A 19,353-nucleotide genomic window follows, 5' to 3' on the forward strand; every position below is an offset into this window, starting at 1 on the left:
AATAAAGTTTTAACTGAAATTATAAGCACTAAATAGTATGTATTCTTTGCTCCCACTTAAAATGAAGGTTTGATAGGATAAACAAGGATGGTTGGTTTTAGGTTTTCTTTTGGCTCATCTCCCCTCTCCCATGTTTCTGTGATGAACATAGAGAAGAAAAGACGTTTAACAGTCCTATGTAATGTGAACTTCTGTTGAGTCACCCAGCGAGATCTTATGCAAGTTTTGCTACTCAAAAGAGGTTGTACATATTGTTCCAGAAATATCAGGGCTTGTGTATTTGAGTTAGCGATGCTGGTCGACCCTCATCTGGTTATGACCATGGAGTATGGTTTTAATTACATAAAAGGGCATTTTTCGTAGGTAAAGGAAACAAATTCAAGTCATTCTGAGCATAGAGAGAAAGAGGTAGACCAAGCCCGGTGGGTGGGGGGATGTATAGAGTATGAAATTTTACTTTTACTAGTTTATATCTAAAGTGACCTTGGAATTTAAATGGACATCTTGTTTTATTTTCTAGGTCAAACACCAGAGCACCCTAGAAGGTTTAACTAAAAGAATGCTCATGTTTGACCCAGTGCCTGTCAAGCAAGAGGCTATGGACCCTGTCTCGGTGGTAAGTTTTCCAGGATTGAATACCTCTCCTTGTTTATTCCGAGTCATACCAACATGGGTGTGTCTTGTGTCAGTCCCTGAAGTTTCTCACCACTTGCCAGTCATTTGGCAGGTAGAGCAGTAACAGATGAGGGGTGTGTCCCCCCAGCAGCAGCTGCATCCCTTAATGAACGTGACCCCTGCTTCCTCGGTGTGTGCCCCACACCCTCCAAGACATGCTCAGCATAACTCTTAGGCCACAGGAGAATCTGGTTGTCACAGAAGTAGATTTAAAAAACTCCCCAAACCTTTTGTATGTAAAACCATATCAAGAATAAAATGATTCGCTTAAAAATCAACGACAACAGCCACAAGGGGCTGCGACCACATGAGAGATGACTGAGAAGCCAGAGAGAAGGAACTTGGCAGTGAGGACAGAATCTCATTTCATTGGGAAGAATCTGACTGGGTGGGAATTATGTCCACTGTCGTCTTCAACGTCCTCCTGCTAAGCTGGCCTCTCTCCCGAGCCAGACCATTAGGTACTGTGAGACACCAGGGGACTAGTAACTAGTGCCGGTGTTTATGTAGGTGCGGTACTAGTGCCATGAAGAGGAGACGTGGTGGGCAGAGGGGTGTCTGACTTAAGAGCAGGAGTGGCTTAGACTAGAGCGGATCTGTTTTAGTGAAAATTGAACAACAAGGCGATGCTCCCACTCTGTCTTGGTTTTTTTCTTCCTCGGGCTTGGAAAATATTCACAAGGGGAAAAACTTGGCCCGGGTTTGTGTATCCGAAGGTTGGTAATGACACGCTTGCAAAATTAGATCATCCTTGTGCATTGGCTGAGGGAGGTTCCTGCCAAAACTGTTTATACGCGGGGGTCAGTTCGAGGCCCTCGGAACCCAGTTGCCATGGATATTACTAAGCCAGTGAAGTATTTACCAGTGTCTGTAATGAAAAGCTAAGTCAGAGCGTCTTGAAGGAAATGACATTTACATTCCAGCATGATAACTGGATAACCGAGTGTCTGAATGTGATAATAACCAAGCAATAATAATTTTATTAATTGAAAAAGTAAATTTACTTCTGATTTTAGTCCATGCTACCATTTATCAACCCCTTTTCCCCCAGCCGCGCAGGGTCCTCTTGGAGGAAAATTAAGGTGAAACAATTTCCCCATTAATTCTGTCTTTGAAATGTGAATAGGTTCTCAGTGCTGGAGAATATGACTAATTTGACAAATGATGCAGAACCATCACTGATGGGTTTCACTCTTGGGTGTACTTCCAGTGCTTTTAATCAAGCATGGAAATATGGCTCAAGAGCCTCATTTCCAGCTAAAATGAAGATCCACATTGCTAAATTGATATGAAATAATTAAGTGAAAGGAAATGCACTTAAGTGAAAAATGGGAAATAAAATAAATTGGAAGTAACTATTAACTTGTAATGCTATAACTTGTATTAATGCATGAAGTTAAAATATGTAGAAGTATATTTTTGCAGCTAATAATCTTTTTCTCCTTCATGTGCTGGATTTCAACTGACACCTACAAAATTTAATTAGATATTTTCACCAAAAGTTAATGTCAGTCTTTACAATGAAGGGTTTTTTTTTCCCCTTAATTCAGAGAAGAAATTTTAGTTAACTGAAACATTAGAAGAGTAAGGAGTTGTAATTATTTTTGTTTTAAAAAGTCAAATAAAGAGCTTTGGTTTCCACTCTTAATTACATCTTCAGATTTCATCTTCTTTACCTTCATAGATGCACTGTATGAATCTAATTTATTATTCTTTTTTTTCTTTTTAATTTAGTCTTTGGCTCAAGGGTCAGAGTCTTTGACTATTCAAGTATATGTTATAAATTTTAAGGCAACATGGGACATTTATACAATTTTTTTAAAGTCCCACTTATGAATAAAAATATTTTATGGTAACTTATTCCCCACCCCTTAAAAGAAGAGCCCAGCAGAAGCAATCTGCTTATTTGGTATTTTGCCATAGCTTAGAAAAAGTGAAAAATGTCATTTTTTCTCTTACTAAAATATAAGCCTTCATACTATTTGCTGCTAAGCTTGTGCTCTGAGGCTTTGGCTCACCCTGTTAGAATGTGTGAGAACAAGGAGTGGAGTATCCCTCCCTCCAGGTCTGCGCCAGGGATCGTTGCTGCTCACTGTCCCCAGGGTTGGCAGACTCTCCAGCATGTCCCTGAGCCTTGATTTTTTTTTTTTTTAATTTGTGAAATATGCACATGTAAAGAAATTGTTTGTTTGTTTTACCATTTCTAAAAAGGTTGAAAATTTAAAGGATTTGATTCAGGAAGTCAGAAAGCAAATTGTTTTTTAAAAAGCCAATTTTTAAAAAAATATCCTTAAATAAATATCTTTTTATAAATATCTTGTGTTCCTATGGGAAGATTACTTTTGAAGAAGTGTGTTCCTCTTTTTTTCTTTTTGGTTTGTGAATATTGTCTTCTTTCGGACTCTTTAGAGATTGAGAGGTACTTAGAACCAGTAGTTTCCCTTGCTCCATCCTAACTAAATTTCCATGGATTTTCTGGACTAGTAGAAAGAGAGCCTTCTGCTTTGGTTGCACAGAGGGGCAAGTCATTTCCAGATGTGTTCAGTCACCCTGCCCACTTAAACAGGCTCCTTATGGAAAACTCACCAAAACCTTTCCTAATAAAATAAGAAGCTATGGAAATTCTCATTTTGGTATAAAGTGGTAGACCTTTGGGAAAATTATCCAAACCCTCTGCCTTTTTCCCCAACATAATATCTCTCCGCCCCTCACCCCCTCCCCCCCCCCCCCCCCCCCCCCGCCAAGATTCAAAAGAATTGGTCCTCTGCTTAGCCTGGCATCGGTGAAGGCCTGCTGAGAGCGTGTTAATTTGCTCCAAGCAGTCGTCAAGTGTTTATTGAGCACCTATGCCAGGCCCTCGCTTCACATTCCAGTGAGAAGCAGCAGTCAGTGAATACATACACGCTGGAGGTGTGGATGTTTGAGTGCATGTTCCAACAGAAGGAAGGAACTTTCCTTCATAACAGATGGTTTTGAAAACTAGACCCCTTTCCTCCCTTGATGAGTCTGGGGGTTGGGGTAGAACTTGATCGTGTCTTGTCTTTGGGATGATCTGTTCCAGGACAGGGGGGTCGGCATTGAATGTCCTTCCATGGCCACAAACAATGAATTTTCTGCTTCATCCACCCTTGCCAATGATTTGGATTTAGGACCAGGACAGCCACGCCTATTTGCATTGCTTTGTTAGAAGATAGGAATGGTCTGGAGCAGAAGGGAAGCAACTGTTACCAGAGTGGACTCGCCCGGGGCACACCCAGATGGAGCCCTGTATCAGTCCTTACTCTGTGGAGATCCAAATGGTTGCCAGCTGATTGCAGTAGCTGCGTGCTCCACCCAAATAATTAAAGTAAACATGGCTCAGAGAAGATTCTGGTAAACACTGCAGTGCAATTTGCCAGTGAACTGGTTTGGAGGACCACATTTCTTCACCCTTTTGTGAGGCAGTTGGACTGGAAATAGTTAATTAGTACTCAAGAGTTGGGTGACTGGCGACATATATATGTCTCCCTGGCACTTCAGAAGAAATACATGTCCAGTAGGGGAGGGGGCATGCATTTGAAAGCAAACTACTGGTAAAAACTGCGTTTTTCTAAAACTGAGCTTCATTGTGACGACTTCTTGATGGCTTGAGAAACCTGAGAATATTAAATTTACAAATCCCCCAAGGTTCTAAATTCCTATTTGCCTTAAACCCATGCCACGGATAGAAAAATACAGCAATGACAGCAATGAAAGTATGTCCTCATTTTGCTTCCTATTTAGCTGCCAATAACTATTGGCCTTAAAATCTAGGTCAGAGGGAGGTCTTGGAAGAATAGGGCTGAAAATAAGGGAGAAGCTACATTTTGGTAAATAGAATCGATGCTGCCTTCCATTTCCTGAACTTTTCTGCTAGCACCAGGACTTTTGCCCTCTGGAGAATTATAAAAAGCACGTTCAAGTTCTTTAGAACTAGGAGAAGTCTGTCTCTTCCCTGAATTTAATTAATTCCTGAACTCTTCATTATGCGTCATCTATAATAATTTCTAGTGAACCTTGTGATTCTTTTTCTTGTTGGTTAATATTTAAATTGAAACATGTAATATTGATATTACTGTGTATTTTGGACCTCTCACTTGTTGGTGTGCTTCTTTGTGATAGGTTCTAAAGAAATGTAGAAATCATCTTCATTCAAACCTTGACATATAACTCAAAGCTGGTGTTAAAATTTTGTGTATTTTGTATTTCCTGATTTTATATCCTTCCTGTCCTTGAGCAGTATTAGCAGTTACAATTCTTTTTGCCCCCACCCCCCCCACTTCAGTCAATCTTTATTCTGTCATTTAGAGCCTTGCTATTCAAAAAGTAGTCTCTGGCACTTTGGACTGCTCCCTAGTCATTCAAAATCCGCATTTTAACAAGATGCCCAAGTGAATTTGAGTGGACAGAGAAGTTTGAGAAGCCTTGTTTGGAATTTCACAGCCCCTTACAGTGTACATCTCTTGTGTAAGGACAAGAAGGGACTCCTGAGACAACCTGGTGTGTCAAGTTTTATGTTAAGCTCATTACATGGTTTATCTCTTCGAATCCAATTTTAAATTTTGACCTCACAACCTCCAGGAAGTTGGATTTTTGGGTACCCACCTTCAGAGCACCTGCACTTCTGATATTTAGTCAGTCATTTTTCTTGCCTTCTTTTCTAGAATTGCTTTTGGTGTACACAGGGTGTACCAGGGATTGGACTCAGGGGCATTCGCCACTGAGCCACTCCCCAGTCCTATTTTGTCTTTTATTTGGAGACAGAGTCTCACTGAGTTGCTTAGCACCTCACTTTTGCTGAGGCTGGCTTTGAACTCTTTATATATCACTACTATAAGAAATTGAACCATTTTCTCTTACATTTAAATAAACACATAACCATTTTAAAGCAATGAATGTCATTCTCCTTGGGTATCATAGGTGTCCCGTGGGCATGCACCCTGCTGCTGTTTTGGGAGATTATACAGATTATCATGATCCAGATACAGAAAGAGCAGAAGAAAACAAAACACAGAAGCATAAGGATAAGGAACTGACATCAAAACCAGATAAAGACAAACAAAGTTAGATAATAAAGAGGTTTTACTGGCTAATCCCTTACTTCTGGGTACTCTGATGATGCTCAGTTGCTTGGAGTAGGAACCAGGCACCTGGAATTTCAGAAAGAGGAGGTGATCCTGATGTGTAGTCAGGTGGAGATGCACATAGACTAGGTCCAGAGAGGAAAGGTATGGTCCCAGTAGAGCTCTCAGTCAGTCAAAACCACTCCTGCTTCATTCCCCCGGGGGCCCAGCTCCTGGTACTGGGAGTTTAACAGGGGTGCTCTACCACTGAGCTACACCTCCAACCCTTTTATTTTTATTTTGAGAGAGGGTCTCCCTAAGTTGTTAAGGCTGGCCTTGAACTTGAAAACCTCCTGCCTCTACCATTCTAAGAATGGGTTGTTCACAGCTGGAACCCATCAGAAGGTACTATTAGCATAAGAAATGTTTCATGTCCTGCAGAGTTTAAAGATACTAAAGCTAGAGAGTTTCTGCCAGTTGAAGAAGTCCCATCAGAAAAGCAGCAAGGTTAATGTGTCTTGGCTGGGTCTCGGGGGTTCCTAACACTGAGTCCTAATAATAAAGACCCACAAGCCTGTGATACAACCTGCTTTAGAGCCTCACCCGGTATCAACCTTGACATTGGACTGGGCAATCTTAGAATAAAACTACAGATTCCCACATATCCCAGGACCACACTGGTCTTATTGGTTCTAACGTTTCTGCTAGACCATCTCTCTCATGGTCTTTGGTGAGGGGATCAATTATATATGTGAACTGTTTTTTAAAGCCCATGTGATTGTGCCCTGTTACATATTGTTGTTTTACTTTGTACTTCAAGCAAATAACGTTTCTCATCTGACTGTGGTGACATGTGTGTTTTTTTTTCCTTCTTTCCAACAGTCCTACCCATCTAATTACATGGAGCCCATGAAGCCCAACAAGTATGGGGTCATTTACTCCACGCCGTTACCCGATAAGTTCTTTCAGACCCCAGAGGGCCTGTCACACGGAATACAGATGGAGCCAGTGGACCTCACGGTGAACAAGCGGGGTTCGCCACCCTCGGCTGGGAATTCTCCCTCTTCGCTCAAGTTCCCGTCCTCTCACAGGAGGGCGTCCCCTGGGCTGAGCATGCCTTCTTCTAGCCCGCCCATCAAAAAGTACTCACCCCCTTCCCCGGGCGTGCAGCCCTTTAGTGTGCCGCTGTCCATGCCACCGGTGATGGCAGCTGCCCTCTCTCGGCACGGAATCCGGAGCCCGGGCATTCTGCCCGTCATCCAGCCAGTCGTGGTGCAGCCCGTCCCCTTCATGTACACCAGCCACCTCCAGCAGCCGCTCATGGTCTCCTTGTCGGAAGAGATGGAAAATTCAAACAGTAGCATGCAAGGTGAGTTCTGCGGGCGCCAGAGCCGCTGACCCCTTCATGTGCCAGGTTTTCCCTGGACAGTGGCGTGGGGGCGGGGGCAGGGGCACAGGCAAAGCTGTTGAGTTCTGGGAAGGAAACGTTCATCTGCCCGAGGCACTTCCTTGGTTTTGTGTTTTTGTTTTGAAGAGTCCATATTGGAGAGTTAGGCTGTTTACTATCCTGAGATGATTGCTTTCATTATATAATTGTCAGCCTTGGGATAGTAAAAAATCTTGATTTTTGTACCTTGTTTTATTGAATACTAACATGGTTTTGGGTACAGAAGGCATTTAGTAAATACTTTTTGGTCACAGTGATAAATAGTGGCTCTGAAAAGCCACCTTGTTTACCAGCTGGTCGGACACAAGACTACAGGTTGAAAGAGATGACCAGAATTCATAAGGAAGAATCTCTGCAAAGAAGTCCAGGTCCCTATGTTTGCTGCTTGCTGGCAAAACAGTAGTCAGGAGAAACAATCTCTCACAAATTTATTCTTGCTCTAATCCTGCCAAAGGCAAATAAATATTCACACATTAATGCTATAGATAGGAGCTATGTAGTGAGCATTTAAAAGCTGAGATTGGCAAATTATATGTAGAGTGACTTTTCCTTTTTTATTTTTTAGTACCTGTAATTGAATCATATGAGAAGCCCATATTACAGAAAAAAATTAAAATTGAACCTGGGATTGAACCACAGAGAACAGATTATTATCCCGAAGAAATGTCACCGCCCCCTTTAATGAACTCGGTGTCCCCCCCTCAAGCATTGTTGCAAGAGTAAGTATATTTAGGCGTACCTGGCTTTTGCATCTTGGGATCTGGAGTGGAAAGACAGGTTACAAACGTGACATGCTGTGAATGACCAGGAACTTCTTACATTGTGTTGCATCTAGTGGACGGTAGCTACGGTCAAAGACAGAGACTCTCCAAAAACTGCACTTTCTAGCCTTGTGACAACAGTTACCTCAGCTTTTCAGTGAATTTATCACCCATGGTTTTTCAACTCACCACATAAATCTTTTTTGTTTGTTTGTTTTTCCATCCTTCCTGGCTTGTGTGCATAGTTTTCCTGTGCAAAGGGCGAATCCTTGCATAGATTGGATCTGGTGTTCTAGAGAGTCCACGTAGCTGGGGTCATGAAATGGTTCACGTGGACACACAGATTCTTCCTCTCAGGTGTCATTCCTGATATGTCTGTTATGGGAGATGTCTTTAATCAAAGTCTTCCAGCCAGCCTCAAGCCCCAAAGAGGCGCTCCAAAATGAGTCCTGTAAACAGCGCTAGCAACAGAAGCTTGTTCTTGAGACCCAGAGAAGCTCAGTGCTGAAAGGACTCTATTCTCAGATCTTCATAGCTGCCTGCAGGGTGTTCCGTGTCCTGTAGAATTGCCATCCGCAGGAGGCCTGTGCTGTGTGCTCTGACACAGGTCAAATAGTATCCCATGTGGGATTGGCCACTGTAGACATCCTTGCCCTGCCCAGGTGGTCACTCTGCAGGCTATGTTTGCGGTTACTGCAAAGATGGCCTTTGAATCCTGGCTGCTCACCACGTATATGACCTTGGGCTAATCACTCCTCTTTACTTTCATTATTGATTAGAATCATTGCTGTTGTAATTATGTTGTGGTGCTTCAGTTCAGTGGCCTAGTTCAAGGGCAATAGTCATTGTCTCTGCTGGATCCCACCATCATCTTCCTCCCGTATCACTTTTTTCTCCACCTTGAATAAATGTTCTACCCATCTTTTCACTTCTCTTCTCTACCTTTCTCTTACACACTTAACAGCCAAATCAAAGACTCTGGTTTTAGAAGAGGTGTTTTCTAGTGACTTCAAATATAATCTAATGGTACCCACATTTAGCTTGGGGAGATGCCTTCGTGGTAGCCACGTATTAATTCTCCCCTGCAGTGAGCTGCAGTCTTTTTTGTTTTTGTTATCATTTATTCCCTGATAGATGAAGTACAAGAATGCATCTTCTTACCCAGCTACAGCAGCCAGCAGGGAGACTGTCTGAGAGAGTTGTATACTATTACCACTCACAATTACATAGTGCCCTTCCCTAAAGAGACTTTTCTAGGTATTTGCAAAGGAATTGTTTCCTTCAGGGTAAATATAGAACTGATGAGCTAAATGGCCTTAATCACAGTTTGCTGTGGGGACCTGCACTTGATCTGTTCCTGATAAGTGCTGTCTCTGCTGTCTTGTCCAGGGCTAAGGAGCTGACTGCATCTATTTAAGCACTCAGGTAAAAGGAAGCACAGTGACTGAGTAAAATGGTCACATCTTGTAGGCTGAATCACCTCTTTCTGATGATGAGGGGTATCTCTGGCAAGGTAACATGTACTTGTAATTGTTCCTGCCCCCGTGATAGAAAAGATACCATGTAACTAAATAAAGCCAAAAACCAACATAGAAAGAGATCCATTGACTGAAAAAGTATTGTCCAAAGTCTAGGCTATTCTGAATTATAATTCAAAACATTTTAGAAGAATACTTGAAAGCAGTCTCCCATTCTCTGGGTGATCTCAAACCCCATGCATGGCTTTTAATGAGGAATGAGTAATGTGCTTGTTTTAATGCTGACCTAAGAATGCATTTTGCTCCAAAAGGGAAGGAAAAAAAAAATTCAGATTAGCCACAACTGGGACATGGACTCTTTAAGTAATTCTCTTACAGATGTGATTAAGTAATGTCTTGGAGTGGGCCCAGTAGCAGCCCACATAGGAAACCAGCTAGCTAGGAACGAATCACTTGAACCAAGAGCCCAGGACTATTGCAGTGAGGCAGACCCAGGAATATTTGCCTTAGGAAGCACCTCTTCCCAAAGACTGAGGTTACAGCTTTAAAATTCATTTGTTTGATCCTAGAGTTAGAACTTTAGCATTAACAGCACTCACAGGTATATCAAATGCCTCTTGTTATATATTTGCATATGTGAAGATGTATATAGAACAAAAAGCTTAAGGATCCAATTGCTCTGACATCTGTATTGTAGCAAACTTAGGAGAGGTCAGCCTAACTCAAAACAAAGACCAGATAAACAGCGATCAGGTATCTGATACTTGATAGCTGTTCTCACTTCTTGGTTATGATCCTGAACCACCTCTTAAGAATGAGGAGTTAGAAGACCAGAAAACTGTGAGGTCTCAAGACTCTATCAACAGCTATCATTTAGGAAGTTTACCTCTGGGGCTTCGCGCACATTTCCCACAATAACCTTTGAAGAAAATACTGTGTCTCCCAAAAGCCCTCTGAGGTAGCATTGCAATCATCGCACCTGTTACAAAGAAATTAAGTACCTGGCCCAGCATCACAGATGCTATCAGTGACAGAACTGGAATTTAAAGTTGGAGCCCAAAACCTTTCAGTGTATCCAGATGCACAGCTAGGAAAAGCAATCGTAATCACTGTGCTGAAACTATTAGATTCCTGTCCCATAAAGTCCAATAAAATTGCAAGAGATTTCTAAAGTTATCCTGGGATAGATATTTGCCCCATATCCCAGAGACTTAGGAGATATAGTTAACCATTGAATTTCTTCCTCGGCATTTGGTTTCCTAGAGTTGAAAGTTAAAAATAAATTGATAAATTTCTTTTTTATGAAAGATTGTAAATTAATAATTCCACATTTTAAAAAATTATGTCTGTAAACCTCTGGCTTCTCTGTTTTCCCCATTATTTGTAAGTGTGCGCGGTGCGTGCGTGCGTGCGTGTGAGAGAGAGAGAGAGAGATTAAAGACTTTCTCTCCATCCCGCCCCCACTGCTTTACATACTCTCCGGAGTCTCTAAACACTCCTGGTTTGTCCTTCTGTTCCCTCCTCCCTTCCAGGCATCAGGGTAGGAAGGCCAAGTGACGCTCACAGCTGACAGTTTTCTTTCCTAATAGGAGTGTCAGGAGTAAGTCAAGGTCACTTAAAATAATCATACCTTTTGTCCTTTTTTCTCATCACTTCTTAGCATGCCTGTCAACGTTACTGACAAGGGATGTGTATTCAGATTTTTAACAAGACAAAAAAACAAATCTCACTTCAGGGACTCCCTTATTGATTTCATGATTTATTTGTTTGGGTCTCAACAACTTGAGTGTTCACCCTCATCAAATCCTTGTCTCTTCCCCTTTCCACCAGTCTTTTTTCTCCCCCTGCACCCTCACACAAGACATTCCCATGTGATCCAGAACATCTTTAGGAGCGAAAGGCATCTTTGGTCACAGCTGGAGGCCAGCACGTGCCCCTGTAATGTATCAAGGGCTCCATCATCAGGAGAGTGAATGGGCCGCTGGAGCTTCTTGGTGACAGATGCTGTCAGAGGGAAGCCTGAGAACATGAGGCACAGCTTTTCTCAGCCTTTCCCCAGCTGCCTTTTCTCTCAACCAAATTTCCTTTCTGAGAAAGACACAGTTGATAGTAATGATGCTTAATGGGATTTGATTTCAGATCCACCTAGGAAAATTATGCAAATTCTGGAATGTGAGAGAAAGCAGGAAAGTAGGGAGGATGTCAGGCATCCCGGGGGGAGCTGGCAGGTTGATGCTGGGGAGCTGATGTCATGGGGAATAGCCTTCCTCTCTCCCCTCTAGGATTTTTTTTTTTTTTTTTTTTTTTTTTTGAGAGGGGACAGTACTGGGGATTGAATTCAGGGGACACTTTAGGACTGAGTTATATCCCCAGTCCTTTTTTTTTTTTGAAATAGGGTCTCACTCAGTTGTGGAGGCTGGCCTTGAACTTGCTGTTCTCCTGCCTCAGCCTCACATCACCGGCCTTACAGGTGTGTGCCACCGCACCTGGCCCTCACCCTCCCTCCTAACGTTGCAGTGGAACTCTTTCTAGTGCAGGAGTGGTAGTGCCAGCACAGGCTGCTGTCAGTCTTCTATCCCACATATGTGGAGCTCAGTGAGCAGCCAGAGGCTTGGTTACTATCTGTACTACACATTTATGTTTGTGAAGATGGCAATGCCAACATTTTTTTTTTCCTCATAAGAGCCAGCATTTGAAATTTGAACGTGAATTGGCAGTCTTTAAAAGATGCTGCTAAATGTTAGTTATATAAAGGATGAAATGTAGAGACATCCTACAGTATTGTTGCTCAGGATATAAGAATTTGACTTTTTCTATTTTTCCCTAAAGAATAATAACAAAAATCAGTGCCGCAAATGGAAAAATATAGTACCGTGTTCAGCATTGCCTAGTACCATGAAATCTTGTCGATAGGCAGGTTTTTACTGCGGGAAAGATCCTCTCCCAGCGTGGCACCTCCCTCTAGCATAGCATCTAACCCTTCTTGCTGTCATTACTTATCTCCATGTCTGTCTCCCCCTAGAGTGTGAGCTCCTCGAGGGCAGGAACCCTGTTTTTATTCATCTTTGTGTCCTGGTGCCAAGCCCAGTGCCTGGCTCATGGTAGGTGCTCACTCAATGTTTGTTGAATGAATATAGCAGTGCTTCTTGGGTTGAACGGCTAATTTTTTTGTTGTTGTTTATTTTGTTGGGTTTTTTTTTTTTTTTAGTTTGTTTTGCCCAATGTTGTTAATGCTTTTAGTTGACTGAAGAAAAGGCAGCAGCTTCACTCAACAGTTCTCACTTGACCTTGGCTTTCACAGGAATCACCCTTCAGTCATAGTGCAGCCTGGGAAGAGACCTTTACCTGTGGAATCTCCAGATACCCAAAGGAAGCGGAGGATACACAGATGCGATTATGATGGATGCAACAAAGTGTACACTAAAAGCTCCCACTTGAAAGCACACAGACGAACACATACAGGTAGTAGAAACACCGACCCCGCTTCTGTCTTAAGAAGTAGGCGGGTGAAAGTCAACTTCTGGATTCTACCATGTTTTGTAGGTTGAGCATCCCTAACCCAAAAATTAGAAATCTGAAATTTTTGGAGCACTTTGGATTTCTGGATTAGACCTGCTGAACTGATAAAGTCTGTGCAAACTTTCCAAAATCTGAAAAACTCTGAAGTCTGAAACACTTTTAGTCTCCAGGGTTTTGCATTAGGAGCTCTCAGCCTGCATGATGAAAGTTTTCCAGGCCTCTGCAAAGTTACCACAGTCACCCACAGATGTCTCTATCAGTCATAGAAGAGCAGTTTTTATAATGATTGCCTTTTGTAATGAATTTGAGTAGATTAGAATAATCCCTGCAACCAGGTCCCCACAATCTCTTGAAGTACTGTCCTCTAGCCAGGAAAGGGATGGAGACTTTGTTGCTGGAACAGAAGGGAAAGCGCTCTCACCACCAAGGATGTGGCTTTCCTGTGAGCTCTTGTAGCATACGTACATGATAAAATTTATCATAGCAAAGAACACTTCTTTACACAGAGCAATAAAATACAACAGTGCCATAGAAATGGAATTCAAATAGAAGGCTGTCCTCCATAGAAATAAAAATTGAATATATTCAGGTAGTGTCCATCTTTTAAAATTGAAGGAACTCCTATGCCATTGCCTACACTATTTGTTCTAGGAAATCTTCCATTTTGGTCAATACTGAAAATAGATAGTGAGTAGCCAGATCATATAAACATTGTTACATAGATGGAGAAAATGTGCACTTGCTATCACTGCTTTCCTGACTTAAGGAAATCATACAGAAACGTTTTCAATAGCCTGATTGATTGCAGTCAGTATTGATGATTGATGTGTACAGTAAGCTCATGTCACCTCAGACTGTCCAATTTAAAATTTTGGTTTAGCAGCAATTTGCCTCTGTGTACATTTTCCTAAACTCAGAATGCAGATTGCCCTACTGAATTTTGAGAATTGTTCTTATTAGGAACATTAATAAAGAGAGGAATTTGGGGTTTGGAAGCATCCTGAGTTGTCGGTGAGACTCAGGCATGGTTAACAACTTCCAGCCTAAAATGAGGAAGGCATTGAAATATTTAGATGACAATTCAGATGTACAAATATACCTCTTGGTATGTATATTCTATGGGCAAAGGAGATCCTATAAATCTAGCAAGGTTTCTAGAGAGCGGGCATGTTAATCTGATACCCAGTACCCACTACAGGCCGAGTATCCCTCATCTGCTATCTTGGAGCCAGATGTGATTCAGATTTCAGATTTGATTGGAATTTGAAATATTTGCAAATACATAATGAGATATCTTGGGGATATAGGATCCAAGTCTAAACACAAGATTTGTTTCATATGTACCTTATTTATGTACCTTATTTATATACATGGCCTGAAGCTAATTTTGTACAATAGTTTAATTTTCTGCGTGAGATGAAGTTTCATGGTGTAGAATTTTCTACCTACAGCAATGTGTCAGTGCTCATTTTGGATTTGGGATTGTTGGGTTAGGGATGCTTAACCTGTATTGGTCGTTTTAAATGTTAAGATTGCTATTAATAGCGCTTTTTATTAGTAAGAGCCTTCAGACTGGTTCTCCTCATCATTTTCCCATAAGGGTCTTCTAATCATCACCTGTAATTATCACTGTAATACAGGAGGGTGATGTAGAAACCTAGCTTCTGAGAGGTGGCATATTATTTGAAAACTTTTGAATAGTTATAGGAAAATGCCTCAAACTTTGAAATTTGACTTATTGAATCTGTAGTACTACATATAATTAAGCTCTCAAGTAGGTTGAAGACTTAGAAAAATACCAGTATAGATCACCACGTGCTCCAGATTGGTAGTCACTCAGAATGGATCTCATTTTCTTTATGCTTTAAGAACTCTTAAAATCCATCCCCATTTGGGGGTTTTGTTTTGTTTTGTTTTTGCTAGCAGTCATTTAAACATTAGAAGAATTGATTTGTTTTTTTTCTTGTTTGTCCCAAAATGCTTTACAGACCAGTGTGTTATCGAAGGGACAAATATATGACCTTCTCTTGGGAATAATATTTTTCAATAGCATTAACTCAGCCTTTGCCATCTTTTCAAAAAAATTAAGCTCTTTTCTCTTTCCTTTTGCAGGAGAAAAACCCTACAAATGTACATGGGAAGGATGCACATGGAAGTTTGCTCGGTCTGATGAACTAACAAGACATTTCCGCAAACATACTGGAATCAAACCTTTCCAGTGCCCAGACTGTGACCGCAGCTTCTCCCGTTCTGACCACCTTGCCCTACATAGGAAACGCCACATGTTAGTCTGAAAGCCTCCGTCTCCGCCTCATTGTGACTCCCCACTCTCCTGGCTCTCTCTCTGTCCTCCCTCCCATTATCTAACTCATTTTTTACATGTACATTTTAATTTTGATTCAGCTGGTCTGAATCTCTGAATTTATATCATTCAAAACTTCCATATGGTCAGTAGTCGATACTCTCTAATCCTCCCTCTCCTTACCACGGGTCAGACCTAAAGAATGTGAACACTTTTTTTTTTTTCCGGGGATGCTAAGCAAACCCTTCTTACGTTTAATGTAATGAGAATAAGGGAACATGTAAACTAACATACCAATTGTCGGTTTCTCCATGTATTCCTCAAAGAATGTCAAAGTAAATGTGTTAGAAATACAGTATCAAGCCTGCTAGTCCTTGCCAGAGACATCCGTACCTCTCTGCCTGGTGATCCCATTTTATGCTTGACAGCAAAGAGAAGGGTGGCCCCAATCACCAGTTATAGGAGGACATGCAGCAAGATGTCACACGAGCCCAGTCAACTCTGCCATTGTCCTTCACACATCTTCCGTGTGGACCTGCATTATTGTCACTTCTAAATCAATGCCCTCTTGTATGCTGGAAGCTACGTGGAGGGCTGTGCCACCATTGGGTGATGAGTCAGGGCTGCCAAATTAGGTGGGTGATATGTGACAGCTCAAGACATGGGATACTGCTGTGCCTTGTAACAGCAAACAGAAGCAGAGGGGCGTTGAGGGGAGATGCATTGTGCAAAGCGGGAAGTGGGCAGTTCCTCCTGAGCTAGGGCCTGTCAGTGAGGTGTCCAGATTTGGTCAGCTGTGCCGTGCATCTGTAGAGCTTCAGTCTCTGTACAGAGTGCAGAACCATGCTGCAAAGCCAGGTGCCTGTGGGGTTATCCACACAACTGTCTCCATTTCTTTACAATATCCTTTGGATGGTCAAGTTTGAGAGTAAGGAATCCACAGAAATATTTGCCCAGTAATGATTAAAAAAAAAAAATCTTTTGGGTAAGGATATGAATGGTCTTTCTTTTATCTAACTTACTTATAGCTTTTTTGCATACAGGGAAACATTGAGTGGTACTTGTATTCCCCTGTCAAATCAGTCACATAGCTTTCTCTGTGAGCTGGGAGGTGCCAGATTGGCTGTCCTTTGTGTTCACGGCACATATCATAAGTGAGCATCTGCTAAGGCTTTAGGAGATTGATTCAGTTAACACGTGAGTGACACTATTTGTAAGTATAACTAGTTGTGAAGCACACATACCTTCATTTTAGGAACAGACTTTTGAAAAATAGAAAACCACAGTTCAGGGATTTATATATGTAGCTTGAAAATTCCCAAAAGTTTACTGTCAGAACTCGCAGTTTCCCATCATTATCCATTATCCTGTCAGAAGAAACTGAAAATAATGACTCGTATTTAAGAGAAATAGCACCATTATCGGAAAGTTTTTCAAAAGCAGGCTTTTGAGTACCACAGTCCAGTAAAAATAATTGATAATGTAGAAATGTCATTAGTCTTCAATTTGAAGAAAATGAGCAAAGGTCATCAATATGGTTGCATAACCAAATGCCCCTTCATCCCTCCATGAAGGATGGAGGAGGAGAAGAGAGAAGAACGGAATCCTGAAGATTCATCCCAGCCACAGCTCAGGATCCAACACAATCTAAACTGGGAGGAATACATAACTGTTTTAAAACATCATTGAATGATTCTGGAGGCCTGCAAATCACCCGGGGAGCTTACTTTGGTGGCGCTATGTTTAAGTTAGCTGTAGGGCCGGCACCCCTGTGAGGGCCTACTCGTCAGCCCTGTGAACCAGCTGGAAGGAAATGTAGGTGAGAAACGCAAAGAAATTTGTTTATCTTGGCACTTGGATTTCTTTTCTTTCAGCACTGCAAAATGTTTAGAATATTACAACGTGCTAATCGGGGGTTTTGTTTGTTTTCCTTTTTTTTTTTTTTGCAATTATGAAATGAACTAAGGAACAGAAATGACTTCTTTCTAGTAGGTATCATCTGTATTGTCAATGCTTAGTCACATTTATGCCAGAGTGTTCATGTCTTGAAGTGGTTTTTCAACAATACACTGAAGAATTGAGAGGGAGTGCAGGGGATTTTTTTGTTGTAGGGAAGATCACCAGCTTGTGTTCCAGCCCATATAAAGCGGGGAAAGGAGGCAAGAAAGGGTAGAATTGATCTGTGAAACAGCTCAAAGTCTGAGTGCAGTTAATAGAAGGCTTCATGGGTTCTCATGAAATTTGATGTCTGCTACAGCATATTTAAGTTTTGTTCAGAAGACTGTATTATGTTACTATGCAGCTTGCTTCGATCTTTGTTAATAGTTCATTAACAAAGATCCATTTTCACTCTGAAAGAAAAGCAGCTCAGAGTGGCCATTCTCTGTTCCCATGCTGGTTTGATATTCTTTAGATGCCATTGGCCCTTACCAAATTTTCTTATATATATATATATTTGTATTTTACTATGATAGTTGAGAAATTTAGTCTCTTAGTCATTTAGCTATTATTGTGGAAGACCTCAAGATATGAGATAAGATGCCCTTGAAACGTTTTTTTTAAATGATTCGCCATGTTATTCTCAATCATTATTTAATTGCAATATTTTAATTTGGTGAGAATGATTTGTAAACATGAAGTCGTTGTCATGTAAATTGTTAGTTTATTCAATTATTGCTCAAGTGTCATCTTGAAGAAGTCATAAAAATTAAATCAGAATCCATCATATTAGAGTTTCAAAATGTGAATTTACATCATAAATGGGCATTAACATTCTAGTTTGCTTGGTTTGGAGAATGTCTGCAGCATAGCTATGTTCAACCAAGGAGATGCTAAATATGCAGAAGTTTCAAGAGCCTTGGAACAGAATTACAGGGGAACTATGTGTATATGTATGTTTTATTTAACACCCATCTGCACTATCAGTATTGCACTAATGTGGGATTTGAAAGACTATATTTCTGAGACTGTATATCTGCACATCATTCCTGATTAGATTGGTTTAAAGACAATCTCAAAAGATCTAAGGTTTAAAACAATTTGGTTTGAAAATACACAGTTGTCTTGAAGGAATTGCTGTCACACATAAAGTCACTCAGAGTTGTCTTTATTCTCTTCTTGGTCAAGGTTAACAATTTCTAAATGATTGCAAATTCACTTAATACATTTACAAAGCCATTTTACATGCATTAAACGAGGGCTACAACATGTTTTACAAATACTAGCACTTTTTTTTTCTGTTATGTACTTAGTGTTAGAGGGTCAAAATAATCTTTCTGCTTAGCATCTCTTAAACCATACCTGCAACTATAGCAGGATTATTACATTTACAGTACTTTAATACTTGTATAAACTATGCAGAAATTTTTAATAAAGTGTAATATATTTTATAAGCTAATAAGACTGAATGGGTAAAGGTTTTTAGCATGCATTAGTATACTTGCAAATACTGAAACATTTTGGTAATCTTTCTTACTAAAGATGTGAATGTTTAATGTACCTTCTCTGTTTCTACTCTGTAGTCCAATGGGAATTCAGTAATGACATTTTGTCATGTCAAACTGTGAACATAAATTTGTACTGTACAGTCCTCATATACTATATACAGTATGCAATATATGTATTATATACTTGTTAATAAAACCATCAGAATATTAAATGTGATCATGTGATTACTATGTAAGCAGTGATCACTAAGAACAAAAAAGAACCATGTAAATACCCTGCTTAGAAATTTTGAAATAAGTCACTCTGAGCACTCATTGATGGAAGGAAAGAAAAACAGATCAACTTCATGTTGCACTCAAGGAGTTAACTCTTCCCTAAAACTATAACCCAACTAGCAGGAAGTCTAAGCTCAAACCATAAAACAAACAACCCAGCATAAATCTATAAAACATTCTTGAAATAATTATTTGTTGTAAGCCCTACCTATTTCCAAGATGAATTTGCAGAGCCTCCTTGGCTCTGGTTTAAGTCTGTCCCTGAGAAGTGTTGGAAACTTAATTCCTCAGTACAGTGGCACTGAGGTGTTGGGCCTGGTGGGAGGTGCTTGTATCATAAGGGTTGAGCCCTCCTGAATGGATTAATG

The 19,353-nt window shown here is 40.8% G+C and overlaps 1 protein-coding gene across 2 annotated transcripts in view; it reads left to right on the forward strand.

The window, feature by feature from the left end:
• Positions 1–18,921, forward strand: part of Klf3 (KLF transcription factor 3) — a 33,452-nt gene extending 14,531 nt beyond the window's left edge. For both annotated transcript variants that reach the window (XM_027938792.3, XM_027938802.3), the window contains exons 2-6: positions 521–616; positions 6,639–7,125; positions 7,769–7,922; positions 12,744–12,904; positions 15,074–18,921. In XM_027938792.3, the coding sequence (XP_027794593.1) occupies positions 560–616; positions 6,639–7,125; positions 7,769–7,922; positions 12,744–12,904; positions 15,074–15,255 (1,041 nt within the window). In that variant the 5' untranslated portion in view covers positions 521–559 and the 3' untranslated portion in view covers positions 15,256–18,921. The remainder of the gene's footprint in view (positions 1–520; positions 617–6,638; positions 7,126–7,768; positions 7,923–12,743; positions 12,905–15,073) is intronic.
• The last annotated feature ends 432 nt before the right edge of the window (positions 18,922–19,353 follow it).

This window comes from Marmota flaviventris, chromosome 7 (assembly GCF_047511675.1).
Source record: "Marmota flaviventris isolate mMarFla1 chromosome 7, mMarFla1.hap1, whole genome shotgun sequence".
NCBI lineage: Eukaryota > Metazoa > Chordata > Mammalia > Rodentia > Sciuridae > Marmota > Marmota flaviventris.